The sequence below is a fragment of the Labrus bergylta genome, chromosome 16 (genome assembly GCF_963930695.1).
Source record: "Labrus bergylta chromosome 16, fLabBer1.1, whole genome shotgun sequence".
NCBI classification, from domain to species: Eukaryota; Metazoa; Chordata; class Actinopteri; order Labriformes; family Labridae; genus Labrus; species Labrus bergylta.
The window spans coordinates 8,437,014-8,452,868 of NC_089210.1; the positions used below are offsets into that span (position 1 = coordinate 8,437,014).

Genomic DNA, 15,855 nt, shown 5'->3' on the forward strand with positions numbered 1-15,855 from the left:
GTGTTTCGCGTTTCTGTTGCACTTGAAAGCAACACCGTATCCGTTCGTGAATTGATCACGTCCCACGGTCCTTGAACGTAGCAGCAGCGCGCGGAAAAGAAATAGTCATGGCTGAACCGGTGAGTGACTGATTGTCAGATCTGCCGCCGTTTATCAATTAAAAACCTCTTTTCACCGCTCATGATCTCTTAAAAGAAGTGCTACGGCGTTCAAAACAAAGTTACTCCTCGCAGATTGAGAGCACTTTGGGCGTGAAGCCACTTGAACAGATAAAACTACTCTGTGCTTAACCCAACTAGCATGAGAGGTAAAGCGTTAGCTCGGTCGTTTAATACGTTTAATGTGATTTAACCAGAGATAATTAATAACAAAAAATAACATTTAGTCAATGAATCGAGTTGTTGGCGACACTGACTACTCCTTTGCGTCCTTTTTTTGTTTCACTTTCAGTTTCTATCAACATAATAATCACTTTTTAACTGCACTGCAATCATGACAATATATATATATATTATGACGAGCTGTAAAGCTAGCTCTGAATGAAGGTAAACAAAGAGTAATGCTCGACTGTTCATGATCACAAAGCTGGATACGGTTCAGCTAGCTTTCTTAAAGTTAATGTCAGCCTTTGTTTACACTTTACGCATCCTGCTACTCATCTAAAAGCAATGCAGCCTTATTATATTAACATTAATGTCCAGTTCTTGTTGTTTAAAACCAGTGGTTAGTTCAGGGACTGCAGTTTGTGTGTGCTCTCTGCCTGTATTGCTTTATACGTGGAGAGGTGTTTTTAATGTTTTTTGTAGACTATTCACATCGATCCTAGTTTACTGACCACTGACTGAAGGTACCACATGTCATCCACATATCAGCCACTAAAAATGTGCCTTTGATGTTTAGAAAAATGTGTTATTGTGGAATAATATGTTTGTTGTTGTTGCGGTTTTGTGTTTTGATTTATTTAGAAAAAAAAAAGATTTCAAGACATCCAAAACTATTGCATAGTCTAACTCAGGGATGGGGCAACTTTGGTGACAGCAAGGGGTCACATTCATTTAATTCTCACTGCCAGAGGGGCCAAATTGTAGCATACAAAAAACGATTACAGTCAATTATGTCTCAAATTGAACTCAACATATACCAGTGATCAAATATTATTATGGACATATTTCTGGTTTTCATGATTTCATGGCAGATTTTAGTCATGTTTTCTTCATGTTTCCAATTAATTGATGACCTGAGGGCCACTTTAAGGGTTGATGGGGGCCGCATGTGGCCGCCAGTTGCCCACCCCTGGTCTAACTGCAACAAGTCTGAGGGATTGTATCAGATTTGCATCGAGTCAGATTTTACACAAAACAATTTAAAGTGCCACTTTCTTACCCCCAAATCAAACACCATTCATTCTCGTATATTAGCACCAGTGGAGTGCAGCTCATCCCTTCCTGTGTCTCTGCTCTCCAGATGTCTGACAGCGACGTTCAAGCTTTGAAACCGCGACCCAAGCGCAGACGCATCCTCGACCCTTCAGCGATCATCCCGGTACCTGTCTACTCAAGCAAGGTAAACAAACAGGCAGCGGGCAAAGAATACCACATAAAGTAAATGTTAGGGTTTGCACTGCTGATGGGTGACAGTTTGTATTGATGGATTTGATGCTTTTGAAACCATATTTTGTCCTTTAACTCTAGTTCAGTCACATGAAGCAGTTTGTAACTCTTTGGAAGATGCAGTCGGGATTATTGTTTTTAACATGTACTGCATAATTTGTAATTGAGTGGTTTTGTGCTCAGGTTAGCAGCAGTCTGCAGCTGAAGCCGATGAAAGCCGTGCTAACTGAGCAGAAAAAAACAGGTACGTTTTTAGCAAGCATAGATGAAAGCAGCGTTTGATTTCAGTCCTAGAAGGTTAACTGTGTTTGTCTCCTCCCATACGACGGTGCAGATGAGAGCTTGTGGTCAGAGTTTTCATCTCAAGGGCCGGCGGCAGCCATCACCAACTTGAGTGAGTCTGAGGAGGAGGAGGAGGAGGAAACGGAACATATAGAGGAGAAGACGCAGCCGTAAGTGGTCAGAGAGTGGATTTACAACTTTTGAATCGATAAAGAAAGAAGTGACATCAGGTACAGGCGCATGTCTCTGTCGTAACAATGTAAATGAATTCATTCACAACCGCATCCATCTTTTATTACAGAGAAGCAGTCCGCTGCCATTCTCCTTCTCCTCCAGACAGTCCGGTCAACAAACACTCGAAACAGTTCTTGAAGAAGATCAGGTGAACGAGGAGTCTTGATAATAAAACCTAAAGTTACAAGCAGAGAGACATCCGAGCAGGTCTCTAGCACTTGGATGTTTTTTGGCCATTTACTTGATAAGAAAAAAAACTTTTGAAGAACATCGGGGCAGAGATAATTGCATAAAAATATATAGATAATTATAGCACCACCTCTGGGTTAATTAGGCTTATTGTATTGTGCCTGAATTTTTTTTTTGATATATGCAACCCCCTGTCAATTTTGGATTTGAGGCACTCTACTTTTAGTTACAGAAAAATATAATTATAGTATTTTGAATGATAAGAAGAAGCTTCTTAAGCTTCTAATGCGGTTAACAGGCACAGTTTATAAATTGGATGATGCTCAGAGTTTAAGTTGAAGCCTGTTGTTTTTTTTTGTGTCCCTCAGCGAGATCGACAGAAAGCTCCAGGCGGTAAACTCCCTCCTCTCTCCCGAGCCTCAGGACAGAAGGTCGAGGCGAGGCCCCCTGTCTCCAGGTGATGAGGATGTCAGCATAATGAACCTAAATGATGATGATGATGATGTCGTCATCTTGAACACAAACTCTGAAGTGCAGGGCTCCCCGTACAGCTCGTCGGTCAGGGAGATCCCCCTGAAGGTCCGCTGCCGAACAGAAATCCACAAGATCCCGGTGCTGTCGGTATGTACACAGAGCCTTCACACACACACACACACACACACGCAGCAGAGGCTGTGATCACTCATTAAGACAATTTGATCTGGTCTGTCTTTTAGTCGACTCCATTAAGTGAAGTGGTGAAGCAGCTGTCGGTCATCTTGAAGGTTCCTCCTCCTCGCCTCCTGCTGATGAGGAGAGACGTGGAGCTTCCGACAGACTCCACGGTCAGCGAGCTCGGCCTTGGCATCGCAGATATTATAGGTGATGACAACGCTATTTATTCAAAGCTGTTTTATTTTTTGTGAATGTAGAATCTGAATGATTTCAATTGTGTGTGTCGTTCATGAATTCTCTGGGATAACTGATGCACTTTTTAATGTGACCGCTAGATGGCATCAAATCATCATTATCAACAAAACCTCCTACCTGCGGCACACAGGCGGTGAAGGGCCTTTGTCCAATACAAGGCCAGCTGTTAATAACAATCACACAAGACTGACAACATCGTTAGCAGGTTTACTTGATGACGTAATTTGACGCTTTTCTCTTGATGACGTAATTTTGAGACGTCAAGAGAAAAGCCCAAAAGCGATCCACAAATGCCACAAAGTCAAGCATATTTATTTTCAAATCTCTAAAATATATTTACAAATACACGTTTATTTATACAAATTTATTTATTTATTTTTATGTCACGTTTTTATATTTGTGTATTTATAAATGTATGCATATTTATACATATCATTTCGACATGTATAAATCTTTTTGAGACAATTCGATCTCCATACAGAGTCATCCTAGTAGAGCTCAAAGATCACACACACACACACCTAAACCAGCATTTCTTGAAATGTCAGGCAGTTCACAACAGAATTATTTTAATTCCCATTACAGACCCCGAATGGGAAAAGCAGTAAAGATAATAGATGGATAGATTACTTGATTTTAAAAATTGCTTAATCAGGAGGTCTTCATATACAGTATATTAATGGACTTGTCCCTGCAGCTCCTATGTTGACCTGTTGATGGCAGTAGATGAAAAGGATGTACAACTCAACCTGAGGGGAACATTAAGGTTCTGAACCACATTCTCATCTGTCCTAGTAGTTTTGGAGAATTATCCGACAGGACCCTATTGATGGCCACAAGCACAGCAAATCATGTGGAGTTATTGGAAGATGAAATAAGCACTGGGTTTGATGAATTGACAAGACCTCAGGGGAAAGAAAAAGACAATTTAACAAAAAAAAACACCTCTCCTCTCTTGTGTCTGTGCAGAATGTGATGTCATGGCGGCAGAGGAACAAAGTGAAGCAGGCAGCAGCAGCAGCAGCAGCATCACAGTGAGGCTGCAGAGCAAAGACAGAGACGCCTCACAGGAGTTCACCCTGCACAGAGTTAGTCATTCTTTGTTGTCCTTTTTGCTCTACGTTGTCCGCTTTGTGTGAGCAGTAGTAAACAAATAGCATTGATTTGATGATCTGTGTGTGTGTGTGTGTGTGTGTGTGTGTGTTTTCAGGATGCACCGTTGGGCTCCGTCTTCTCTCTGTACATGTCCAACATGTCAGCCGTTGAACAGAGAAAAGTTCGCTTCCACTTTGACGGCTCCAAAGTGACAAACATCCAGACGCCAGCTCAGCTCGACATGGAGGACGGGGACATCATTGAAGTCTGGATTTAACTCAGTGTTGTATATAAAATGTGAACTGGTCTGATGTTTCATTAGTTGTAAATAAAACTTTATTTTGTCAAACAAATGCAACAGTTTAGAGACAAATGATATTATATTTTTAAGCACAATTAAAAATTTCAAAAAAGTGTGATGTAGTTCTTTCTGTGAAAGTTAGAGCTGAGAGCATGGATTGTGCTCATTGCTCTACCGCCTGCCTAAGTTTTTTTATTCATTCCCTCCCCACATCTCACTTCGATGCTTACCAATAAATTCAAGTTAAAAAAAAAAAAAAAAGATGAATTTTGTTGTGGCTGTATGTATACTTCCCGAAGACTAACTCAGTCTAAACGTCCCTAACCACAAACTCTGTTTATAAAAATCACCATTTTACATGCAAACAACCTTTGCAGATCACATCAGGTCAGAGTCAGTTAATCAAAGGTTTCGCACTCAGGAGTATTTGCAGTCACTCACTAACACGCCCATAGAGATCTCCTAGGCTTAACATCCATTGATTGTATTCATGGTTTTCTTTAGTCACCCCTCAGATCTGTCACTCTTTCTCAAACCTCTGCTTGGTCTAAAGCAATGTGTCCTTACTCTTAACAGTCTTCCTGCAGTCTGTTGTGACTACTGGGAGTCCTTGCGATCTGATTTAAAATCTCATACACTGAGCAGAATTTACCTTTGTAGATAATGGATCATAGACAGAATGAGTCAGGCATACTGAAAAGGTCCCCAAACAGTCATGGCAGTTTTGCAATTAGGGTGGAGAACTACTACATATTCAGCTAAGAACAATCATTTCATACTAAATTTAAATATTTGACTAATTTGTGGTCAGTTTATTAGCCGGTCAACTGGCTTAATGTTTGAAATTGATTGATTTAATTTTAAGAACATGTTTTTTTAAATGTGTAAATCTGTCACAGTATTAGATTTTATAATCTTTTTTTCACGAATATGTAGAAGTATAATGTGAATAAAACTATAAAAAAAAAATTGTTAAGAGTTTTTAATTTCCCAATAAAATGTATAAAAAAATATATAATGTGGAATAAGGAGCTGAAACGTTTGTGCAACACTTGAGTAAATCTAGTTTTAACATCTGCATGTCTAGGGGAATGTAAGATACAGTCATATTTTCATCATGCTGATCAAACACTGATTCGATAACGCAATCGATGCAGTCATGTGACTTGCAGACGTAAAAGTCATGTGAGCTGCGAAGCGGAAGTTTAGTCAGAGCCAACATGGCGCCGCTGCACCAGCGTCATCTGTAAACTGCTCTCGAGTAAACATCAGGGTGTTTTTGAATGCGAGCCAGGGTTAACGCTGTTCTCTGTGGACATTTGCTGTTTTGTTTTTTTGCAAACCGTCAACATGGGTTTTAAATAGCAGTCACTGCAGTCTGTGACGGGAGGTTTTAATTTGGAGCGGCGGCGGCACAAAGCAGGAAGAAGAAAGAAGCGTCCGCTGTGACTCATCCTGCGAGGTAAACAACATCACGACAAACAGGCCAGTGGTGACAGAAACAGGCTTAACACAGCCAACATGTACAAGTAATATGCACATAGACTACAAACCGACACCAGTTTGTGTTTGTTTTCCTCATAAGGGCAAGTAAATGCAAAAGAAAAGACTTGTTGAATCCGCTCTTCAGCGGATCTGACGCCGGACTCCCTTTAAAAAATGACGAATTTAAGGATCATTATATTTATCTTTGTTTAACTAAAGAAAAAACATTGTGTGAAGTGCAATTTCAAGTGAGATTATTTTTTTTTACTAATTTACTTTTGGATAAAGTCTTTAAAATAACGTGTGTTTTTTTTGTTGTTGTTGTTGTATAAAATAAAATGTAGAAAAAGTAGAAAAGTATTGTCTTATTATAGTGTTGTCATTGCCTTTGTGCTTAAATAGAAATTATTTTTAAGCCGTATTTGTCAGAGCATCCCTTCAATGTGTACTGTGACAAAATGGACTATTAAAAGCCACCCTGACCTTTTCTGTAGGGCGAGTTATATTAAATTAACTGAATTCTGAATGAAGGGAGGCTGTGTTGAGTTGCTTTGGCAGCTCACAGAGAGGCATCACTGTGAATTTCAGTCCGTTTCACAACCAGTTTAAAAAAAAACTCCTCACAGGGGCTTTAATAGACTTGTCATTTCTTGTGACATTGCCTTCCATCAAATACACTTCCGATTTTAATGCAGGAGAACAGATTCCCCTCGTAAGCAGGTGAAGACACAGTTCCTACTGGACTAACAGTGTCGTTTATGAGAGAGTCACAGTTTTCATGTGAAAGGTCGGCTGCATTGTAAAAATGTAGCTGTAAAAAGGTGAACGAAACCCTCTGGGAGTCTGATTTTTTTCCCCAAATGTATCGGCCTTTAAAACATGCCATGTCATCCTCTACCGTCCAAAATCGAAGTTAATATTTGCTGTGAGTAAGATTCATGAAATTAGAAGGACTCTGCTCAGGTGTAGTTCAGAGTCTCTAACCCCCCCACACACACACACACACACACACACACACACACACACACACACACACACACACACACACACAGCCACACACACACAGCCACACACACGCACAGTTCATTGTACTTTGTTACTTTACAGTTCACATGATTGAAGTTTCACAGAGTCGTGTCTACCACGTCTTCTTCTTTCTCTTCCCGTTCTTCACTTCAGGGTCTTCTCCTTTATTCTCTTATCAGCACGCTTTTCTCCAATATCTACATCCTTCATTACAAACAGACCTTAATGCACAAATGTTAAAATCGCTCTCCCCGACGTTTACATGCTACAAACATGATTTAAAAAAAAAAAAAAAAAAAATCAACTAGTCTTAGCTTGAGTAACATGTCTTGAGTTCTGACACTGCTTGTTATAGACTGTGTTCTTTAAAGTACTGTGGATCCGTGTAGAATATGTTGATTAGTTGTCATCAATTCACCTCACATCCACTTTTTCACACCTTAATCACCATCAAGTAATTCTATTGCTTGAGTAACGTTTAAAGAAAGAAAAGAGGCCGTCTTCTGATTTCAGTGTCTTGAATGTGAATAACTTTCTTTTCTACTCTCTGACACTTGCAGTAAACGTCTTTTACCTCAAGGAAGGAAGTGGTTGTTGATCATTTAGATAAAAATCAGCTGATTGCTAAAATCAGATACACGTTACAGCTATAGTTTGGTGTGGAGAAAAGAAAAGCAAGATAACCTCTAAATTGCTTTTATGTTGTGGGATAATTAACCTGATTTTGTCAGAGTGAACCCACTGTTGATAGCTGCAGGAGATGAAACAGGATTTTCCTGTTGAGCTGCTGCCACTATTAACACCAATGCATTAGCCTGTTTGTCTTAGTGCCCATGCCAAACAGCTCCAAAGATTATCTTTCATGTTTCAGGCCAACCGTTATTTGTTTTAGTGATATTTTAGATGTACAAGAAACTTTTTTTTTTTTTTTTCTCTTAAGAAGTTTCACAGGTCAGTTTCTGTACTCCCATGTGAAAAGATTCAGTGGTTGTGATTGGGTAACTTGAGTTGTTGATTGAGTAACCCTCTGGTCTTGACCCCTCTCCCCAGCATCAGCCATGTCTCTGGGCGAGCACACGTCGGAATCGGCGCCGTTCTCCTCCGATGACAGCGAGGCGGAGGGTCAGGACGAGAGAGGCGCCGGCGACGGTGTGGCTCAGCAGACGCAAGAGGAGTCAGCCAGCGGGGTGTCCAGAGTGCGAGCGCTGCTGACTGTTTTCACCCTCTGCTACATCAACCTGCTCAACTACATGGACAGATTCACTGTGGCAGGTATGGTACACCTGCTGCACCGTCACAGCCGACCGGAAGCTTTCAGCTATTATTTCCGTGAAAGAAAACGTGGAGGCTACTTTTGCAGGTCATTTTTGCGCCTGATAGATTTGTCATCTTTTAGACTTTAGCTGACGAGCTATGCACTAACTGAATTGTAGGAATTATATCACTTTTAACTTGCTTTACTGGAGTCTTGAATTACTGCTGAGCTACTGCTGCCCATCTATTCTCATCTCATTACCTGAGAGGTAAAACTTCTTCTCTTGACTCCACCAGGTGTCCTCCCCGATATTGAACAATATTTTGGGATCGATGATAGCAAGTCTGGCTTACTCCAAACAGGTAAGAAAATATCCTACAAGGTTATTCAACATTCTTCACCTTTTAATCTTCAAATTGCTGACCAACTAGACTGAAATTAGATTTTCTGTGTTAACTAAGTGGTATTTCAAAGTAAGGCATTTCTTGGAAAAACTTGAACTTGGGATTATCAGCTCATTGAGTTTCGTTTTGCCCTTTTCCTCCCAGTTTTCATCTGCAGTTACATGTTCCTGGCTCCTGTCTTTGGCTACCTTGGCGACAGGTACAACAGGAAGATTATCATGAGCGTTGGCATCACTTTCTGGTCTCTGGTGACGCTTGCCAGCTCCTACACCCCCAAAGAAGTGAGTCACACCTCTCTTTTCCAAAACTCTTCTGACACTTCTTGTTGCCGTGTTAAAACAATTCAGCTTCATTAAAAAAAAAAAGTTCTTTTGTAAATCCTTTCACCTCCCACTTCCCCGCAGCATTTCTGGGCCTTGCTGTTGACGCGAGGCCTGGTTGGTGTCGGAGAGGCCAGTTACTCCACCATCGCTCCTACTATCATAGCTGACCTCTATGTGAAGGGAAAGAGGACAAATATGCTCTCCATTTTTTATTTTGCAATCCCTTTCGGCAGGTAGGTTTAATCATTAAGGTTATCTTTGCATCTGTAACTTTTATTGAGCTGTGTATTGATTACCGTTTTAACACCATATCATCTTTTTTTTTATTACAGCGGTCTCGGATACATCGTGGGCTCACAAGTCGGAAATCTAGCACACGACTGGCACTGGGCTCTACGGGTACGCCTGACTGCTTTTATTTATTTATTTGTTTATTTGCCGTCTCTTTCCAGAAACACACAGATTGCAGTTGGAACATCTGGAACTGATCGCCTTGTCGTTTTGTGTCGTTCTCTCTTCAGGTGACCCCGGGGTTGGGACTGATCGCGGTGGTGCTTCTGCTGCTTGTGGTCAAGGAGCCCAAAAGAGGAGCCATCGAAGTTCGACCAGAGCACCAGCTGCACCAGACCAGCTGGCTGAAGGACCTGCAAGCTCTGAGCAAAAAGTCAGTCCAACACCTCACCGTTCTCATAGCATTGTGTTGAATAAACTGCACTTTCATGCTGATGGATGTAGTCTATGATGCTGTTGAACAGTCTAAACACCCACAGCCTGTTTCCCTGAAGTGATATTTCCTTCCTCTTGATCTCTTTTTTTTTTTTTTTTACAAATTGAACTTATCAAATTGAAACAAGTGTTGAGCAGCAGCTGCGTGTAACACACGGTGCTCCTGTTGTTTGCAAGCCTGCAGAGCTGTGCAAATATCTTAGATGAAGAAGATGTCAGGCGTTAAAAGCTGAGCAGGGTTTTTCTTTCCGTCACCACAATGCATCAGTCATCGTGGAACATTTTCATAACTGAATCCTTTTGTTTCACAGACAAAATGTCATCAAAAGCCCTTCGGTGGAAGATGAAACAGCAACTCAGCATCTTCCACTTCTGAACGTCGTAATGCTCACTTACTAATGATCACGATCTCATGTTACAAATAGTAGAATCTCTGTGTGGGGTCTGTTTTCATGCAGAATCTTCATAGTTGAAGTCACAAGATAACAAAATCTAATTATGCAATTACTAAAACTATCTTACAGTAGAGGAGCAACTCCTACATTCTGTTGGTAAAAATACTGTTTTTGTCAAGAGAGTTTGGTTGCTGTGTGCTTGTTTAAAAAAAGCATCTTACTCTTTAAAAATTAGGTCAATTCCTGTATGAATCATTGCTAAAATGTCAAACACAGAATAACAACAAAAACAAGAACATACTTGATCAGAGTATTTGACCAAGAATTCTAGCTATTACGGCTTGTAACAGAGCTGCAAGCTGCGCAAATTCAATATTGCTTGGTTAAAAATAACTGAATCCCCTTCTTTAGACCGTTGTTGCTCAAGGATTAGCAATGTGTCTAAAGTCTCTTTGGCAAAGAGTAGGGCTTCATTAGATCCTGCTGCAGACTTACTACATTCAAGGTTATATAAACATTAAACTCATTGCTTAATAAGCGTCCTGCTTTCACAAGACGACTTCCAAGAAATCATCCACCACAGTGAGCGCGCAGCTGATCATTGTCTCCGCTTCCCTCTGCAGCTACAGCTTCGTATTGTCCACCTTTGGCTTCACAGCGGTGGCGTTTGTCACCGGCTCTCTTGCTCTTTGGGCGCCAACATTCCTCTTCAGAGCAGCTGTGTTCAACGGGGAAAGGGCGCCCTGCGTGGAGGGAAACTGCGCCTCCTCAGACAGGTGAGAACAAGTGGGGAACCTGCTCGGTCGGGTAACGGCTGCACATTAAATCCAGCTTTCAGGGAACACCTTTTCATCTTCATCGTTATGGAGAGAGAGAGAGAGAGAGAGAGAGATATATGTATATATATATGTATATATGTATATATATGTATATAAGAAAAAAAGAGCAGCGGTCTGACTCTGTTTCTCTCCCGACAGTCTGATTTTCGGGGCCATCACCTGCGTCTCAGGTGTGCTGGGTGTGGCCAGCGGTGTGCAGGTGAGTCGGCAGCTAAGGAAAAGGACGGCCAGAGCTGACCCGCTGGTCTGTGCCGCTGGTCTGCTCCTCTCAGCACCTTTCCTCTACATGGCCATTGTCTTCGCTCAGGACAGCACCATCGCCACATATGTGAGTGCTTTTAGAAACAAGTAGAATAACTCTGCTAATGAAAAGAAAGAATTCAGTTGCCAACAATCATTACAAACTGTCATAAACAAAAATAAACCGAAATCTTCCATTAAAGTTCCAAAACAGCCATATCCAACATAACAAACATGTTCCTCCCTCAGATCTTCATTTTCCTCGGAGAGACGTTCCTGTCCATGAACTGGGCCATCGTCGCCGACATCCTGCTGGTGAGAAACACATCTCCAGCTTTCCATATTATCGCAAATCTTCTCTTTTCGTTCTTTTATGGCAACAAATCAAACGAGTTGTGTTTATGTGATTTTTCCATTTTTAAATACAATTAAATCACAACATGTCTGTTTGTCAGTACGTGGTCGTTCCCACTCGCCGCTCCACAGCCGAGGCTCTGCAGATCGTCATCTCACATCTGCTGGGAGACGCGGGAAGTCCGTACCTGATTGGAGTGGTAAGTCGTTAGAAACACACAGACACACACACACACACACACACACACATAAGCTGGCCAAATATGGGTAATCCGTACCGTTCCCCAGCACGTTTGACCCTCAAAGTCCAATTGGTTTGAATAGTGTGCATGTACACTTCCTTGGCCCTGGCACCAATGGAAGCGGTGGGCTTCAGCATGTACAATTGCTCATTCACAAGCACAAGCGCGAGCACACAATGTGATCAATAAGGATAATCGATCCCAGCCTTCCAATCGTGCACGGTATGGAGCAACATTGCCTAGTGTGAGTGCCCCCTCAAACTGTTTGTTCTCTACACTGTGTTTTGTTTATTTACTGTTTTTTGGTGAGTATTGTCTCTTGGACAGAAACAGTGCTGTGAAAAGGAATCTCCCCATGGGGACAATAAAGCCCAAAGTCTAAAAAAGAAAGTCTACTTGAAAGCTGAGATAACTTCAATAAATGGATAAGGGTAAAGATCTAACAGAGTTACCTTCAGTTTGCATATTTTTAACTGTCCTGTATAGAAAAAAAACCCAGTTGTTAGAGGAAGCTTTTTCTGTCTGAAGAGAAGTTTGATTTGTTGGTGGGTTAACCTAGTTTCTAATCAGACTTTAAATACTTATGTGTCTGACATGATACTTCAACCCTAAAAGTATCAGAGGAGCAAATGTTTCCTATTGTTTCAAATGAATCCAACCGAAGTATCCAGACATTTGGACTGAGCCAGGCTAGCTGTCTCCAACTATCTACTTTCTTAATGCTGAGCTTAGCTGACTGGCTCTTGCTGTAGCTTCATATACTCTGTATAGACTAGGGTTGTGTCACTCTAAGCATCTTACACTGATCAACAAGTCTAAATATAACACAGGTCGTGTCACAGAATGCAGCTGTGGGTGAAGTATTTACTGAGTCATTACTGAAGTAAAAGTATTACTACAAGACTTTTAAACACTCTGGTACACGTGAATGTCTTTTATTGAAGATTGAAGCAGTAAGAACAACCCCCCCCCCCCCCCCCCCCTCCCCACCGGATTGTTGATGGACGGTCTGCCTCCCCCACCCCCTTGCTCCCTATCCCTCTTCCTGCATCTTATCCCATCTCTCCCCCTATCCCTTTCCAACCCCGGCGCAGTCGAGGCCTGTGAAGGCTGTTTCGTCATGAGCCGGGGATCCAGCCGAAGATTTCTGCCTTTTTAATAAGGCAGTTTTTTCTTACCACTGTAACTTTTGCTGCTTTGCTAAAGTGCTCATGATGGATAGGCCGGGTCTTTGTAATATAGCAATAAGTAAGGTCTTTTACCTGCTTTTTGTAACATGACAATGAGTAAGGTCTTTTTACCTGCTCTTTTGTAATGTTAACAGACAAAGAGTAAGGTATTTTACCTGCTTTTTGTGAGATAACACTTATGAGTTGACGCTATACAAAATAAATTGAATTGAATTGAATTAAGAAGCTGATAAAGGTAGTGCATTAAAAAGTGAATATTCCCCTCTAAAGTGTTGGGGAGGACACAAATAAAGTCATCTGAAAAATATAATGTTGGTCTACAGTGTGCTGCAGCAGGTAGTTCATAAACCTGGTCTCTGTGTGTCTCAGGTCTCGGACTCCCTGAGGAAGACGGACTCGTTCCTGTGGCAGTTCAGATCCCTGCAGCTCTCGTTGCTGCTCTGCGCCTTTGTAGCCGTGGTGGGCGGGGCTTTCTTCCTCGCCACAGCACTCTACATCGAACAAGACCGCAACCGTGCCGAGAACTACGTCCCTATAGGTGAGGCGGACTATGGATATAAAGTGTACAGTGTCCGGTCCGTGAAGCTCTCATGTAGACAGTCCTTTTGATATAAACCTTAACATTCATAGATACATTGAATTAACAGATTTTTTTTTTTTCCACATCAGTTTTTTTTTCAAAGTTTAAAAGGGACATATTATGAAAAATCCACTTTTATAGTTTCTTAACATATATTTGGGTAACCTGAGTGTCTACTGACCCACAACATGTGAAATAAATCCATCCAGTCCTTTGTTTGTGGTCTGTATAAGTCTTACAACAGAGAAAAATGCTCTGTTTCAAATTTTCTCTCCTTGAGATGTCACGGTGAGATTCTGGTAAAAAAAAAGAAAATGTAGCAACAGCTTGGTCCCCTCAAAGCTCTCCCAAAGGGCGCCAGAGAAACACAGTTTTTAAACCTTATCAGTGCTTTTTATATATATTTGTTTTGGTTTTAATTACGGGTTCCTTTCATTTTGAAGAGGAGGATACCTGTGCAGACAATTCGTCTCCCAGTTGAAACCCCATGAATGCTGAAATCCTGAGGTAAAGCTAGCCGCTAGCTGCGGCTCGGCTGGCAGGCCCCTCTGACGCCCCTGCATACACCGATTATTCTGCTTAATTCAGTGTTCAATCAGTTTCAATCATCTTTTACTCGGATAAAAAGAATGCAGCATTCAAGTTGGGCTAAGGACAACGTCAGCACATGTTTATAATCTCTATTCTAAAAAGTTCCAACTGAGAAATCGCCTGCTTTCTTCCATCTTTATCCCCATCTTTGAACTGCAACTTTTTATGATGCAATGAGAATAAATGTTGTTCAAATCATAAAAACATGATCAGAATCGTTTTTCCCCTGTCATATTACCCAGCTTGAATTTGTTATAAAACACATGTTCTGTTTTTAAAAAGAATAGGTTAACGTTTCTCCTCATGTTTGTGTCTTCTCTCACAGATGACGAGCCGATCGTTGTACCAAAAAGCGGCCGGTCCACTCGGGTCCCGGTCTCCAGCGTTCTGATCTGATGACGGTTCCGGTCCAGCATCCTCCTGTGGTTATCTTTTTAATTTAATATTTTCAGGACTGTGATCACTCACGAGATATCTGCCATGCAGAGAGATTTTATCGAGGCTTTTATTTTTGAAAATTTTGGACTTTACTTTTTATACTTTACACTCTACCAAGCCCCGGATCATGCCACCAGTCTTTGGAGACATTTTTGTCTCCAGATCCAAGTTTTCTTTGCTATGACTTTGAAATATTTTAAGAAGAGCGGAGGGGAAAAAAAACGAGCACAAGAGACTCTCTGAGGAGAAGCACCAAACACTGCTCCGTGGGACCTGACCGTTTCCATTCTGATCAATATTTTGTTTTAACTTTTAGCAGGAAAAACAGGATCTGGGATCCAGTCCCAGCATGGTCCACATCCTCTGTTAAACCAAAACCTTACTGTACTCCCAAAATCTCCAGCAATTTCAAAACAGGACACTTTTATTAATCAGTATTCATAACCATGCATTTGTATCCGCTACTTTTAATAATAACACTAACCTTCTTACAGTTAAGAAAGACGCAGAACAACAACCAGAAAATGGAACACTTATCAAAGCTCTTTATTCAACTGTTTATTTGACATTTTCTAGAACTACAGCTGGTTTTAATCCTGGTGTTAGTTTTAGATGTTTTCAGCGTTAAAAAGAGATGTTGGGATGTTTTTGCTTTCTCACAGGTCCGTTTCTGTTTTTTTTTTTCTGTGTCAGATTGCAGCTTCACCAAGTCATCTTGTTTTTAATTCTGCAGGTAGAGCACAAACTGCAGGAAATATGAGAATATTTTAAATCCAAGTTGTTAACTTCAAATTATTTTAGCTAATATTTTTTGAGAGCTATTAAAGGTGAATTAACTTGTCATCGTGTCGTTGTGTTTGGAATTCAAAATGGTTCGTAAATGGCTAAATGATGTTCCCTCCTCTTATTTAAACATCAGGTTGAAAAGTGCAGACCAATAGATTTATTATCTATATTCAAATATTTATTTTCTTTTATTGAAACCAAAAGCAGCGGATTTCTCTGCATGAAAGAAATGTTTGTTTTCACTGCAAAAAATATGAAGTAGCAGATGTAAAAATGAAGAGCCCTCTCATGTGACGCTATAGCCAACAGCAGCTTAGCTAAGCATGATTAGCGAAAATGTATGGCAAAAACAGAGAAACAG

General features: G+C 41.0%; 2 protein-coding genes across 4 annotated transcripts; both read left to right on the plus strand.

Annotated features, from left to right (window-relative positions):
• Positions 1 to 9: 9 nt before the first annotated feature.
• nfatc2ip (nuclear factor of activated T cells 2 interacting protein) lies at positions 10 to 4,998 on the plus strand. 2 transcript variants are annotated; one of them, XM_020645729.3, is made up of 9 exons: positions 10 to 119; positions 1,465 to 1,563; positions 1,794 to 1,854; positions 1,945 to 2,062; positions 2,194 to 2,274; positions 2,684 to 2,936; positions 3,032 to 3,176; positions 4,194 to 4,312; positions 4,435 to 4,998. In XM_020645729.3, the coding sequence occupies exons 1-9, from the start codon at positions 108 to 110 to the stop codon at positions 4,594 to 4,596; spliced, it is 1,050 nt and encodes a 349-aa protein (XP_020501385.2). In that variant the 5' UTR covers positions 10 to 107; the 3' UTR covers positions 4,597 to 4,998. The 2 variants fall into 2 exon arrangements, with proteins under 2 accessions (XP_020501385.2, XP_065821156.1); XM_065965084.1 differs by lacking the exon at positions 10 to 119 and adding an exon at positions 141 to 307.
• An 820-nt stretch (positions 4,999 to 5,818) lies between these two features.
• On the plus strand, positions 5,819 to 15,549 carry spns1 (SPNS lysolipid transporter 1, lysophospholipid). Of its 2 annotated transcripts, XM_020645710.3 has the most exons (14): positions 5,819 to 6,082; positions 8,182 to 8,403; positions 8,683 to 8,748; positions 8,935 to 9,071; positions 9,195 to 9,346; positions 9,446 to 9,512; positions 9,635 to 9,777; positions 10,858 to 11,010; positions 11,212 to 11,401; positions 11,563 to 11,628; positions 11,769 to 11,867; positions 13,469 to 13,637; positions 14,123 to 14,186; positions 14,596 to 15,549. In XM_020645710.3, exons 2-13 carry the CDS (start codon positions 8,190 to 8,192, stop codon positions 14,158 to 14,160), a joined length of 1,494 nt encoding a protein of 497 aa, XP_020501366.1. In that variant the 5' UTR covers positions 5,819 to 6,082; positions 8,182 to 8,189; the 3' UTR covers positions 14,161 to 14,186; positions 14,596 to 15,549. The 2 variants fall into 2 exon arrangements, with proteins under 2 accessions (XP_020501366.1, XP_020501365.1); XM_020645709.3 differs by lacking the exon at positions 14,123 to 14,186.
• Positions 15,550 to 15,855: the final 306 nt, after the last annotated feature.

Coding starts and splice junctions, on each gene's coding strand:
- spns1 (XM_020645709.3), top strand. CDS start 8,190: ATGTCTCTGGGCGAGCACACGTCGGAATCGGCGCCGTTCTCCTCCGAT. Junction 8,749..8,934: donor GTCTGGCTTACTCCAAACAG/GTAAGAAAATAT, acceptor TTTTCCTCCCAG/TTTTCATCTGCAGTTACATG. Junction 13,638..14,595: donor CGAGAACTACGTCCCTATAG/GTGAGGCGGACT, acceptor CTTCTCTCACAG/ATGACGAGCCGATCGTTGTA.
- nfatc2ip (XM_020645729.3), top strand. Junction 1,564..1,793: donor TACCTGTCTACTCAAGCAAG/GTAAACAAACAG, acceptor TTTTGTGCTCAG/GTTAGCAGCAGTCTGCAGCT. Junction 2,937..3,031: donor ACAAGATCCCGGTGCTGTCG/GTATGTACACAG, acceptor TCTGTCTTTTAG/TCGACTCCATTAAGTGAAGT.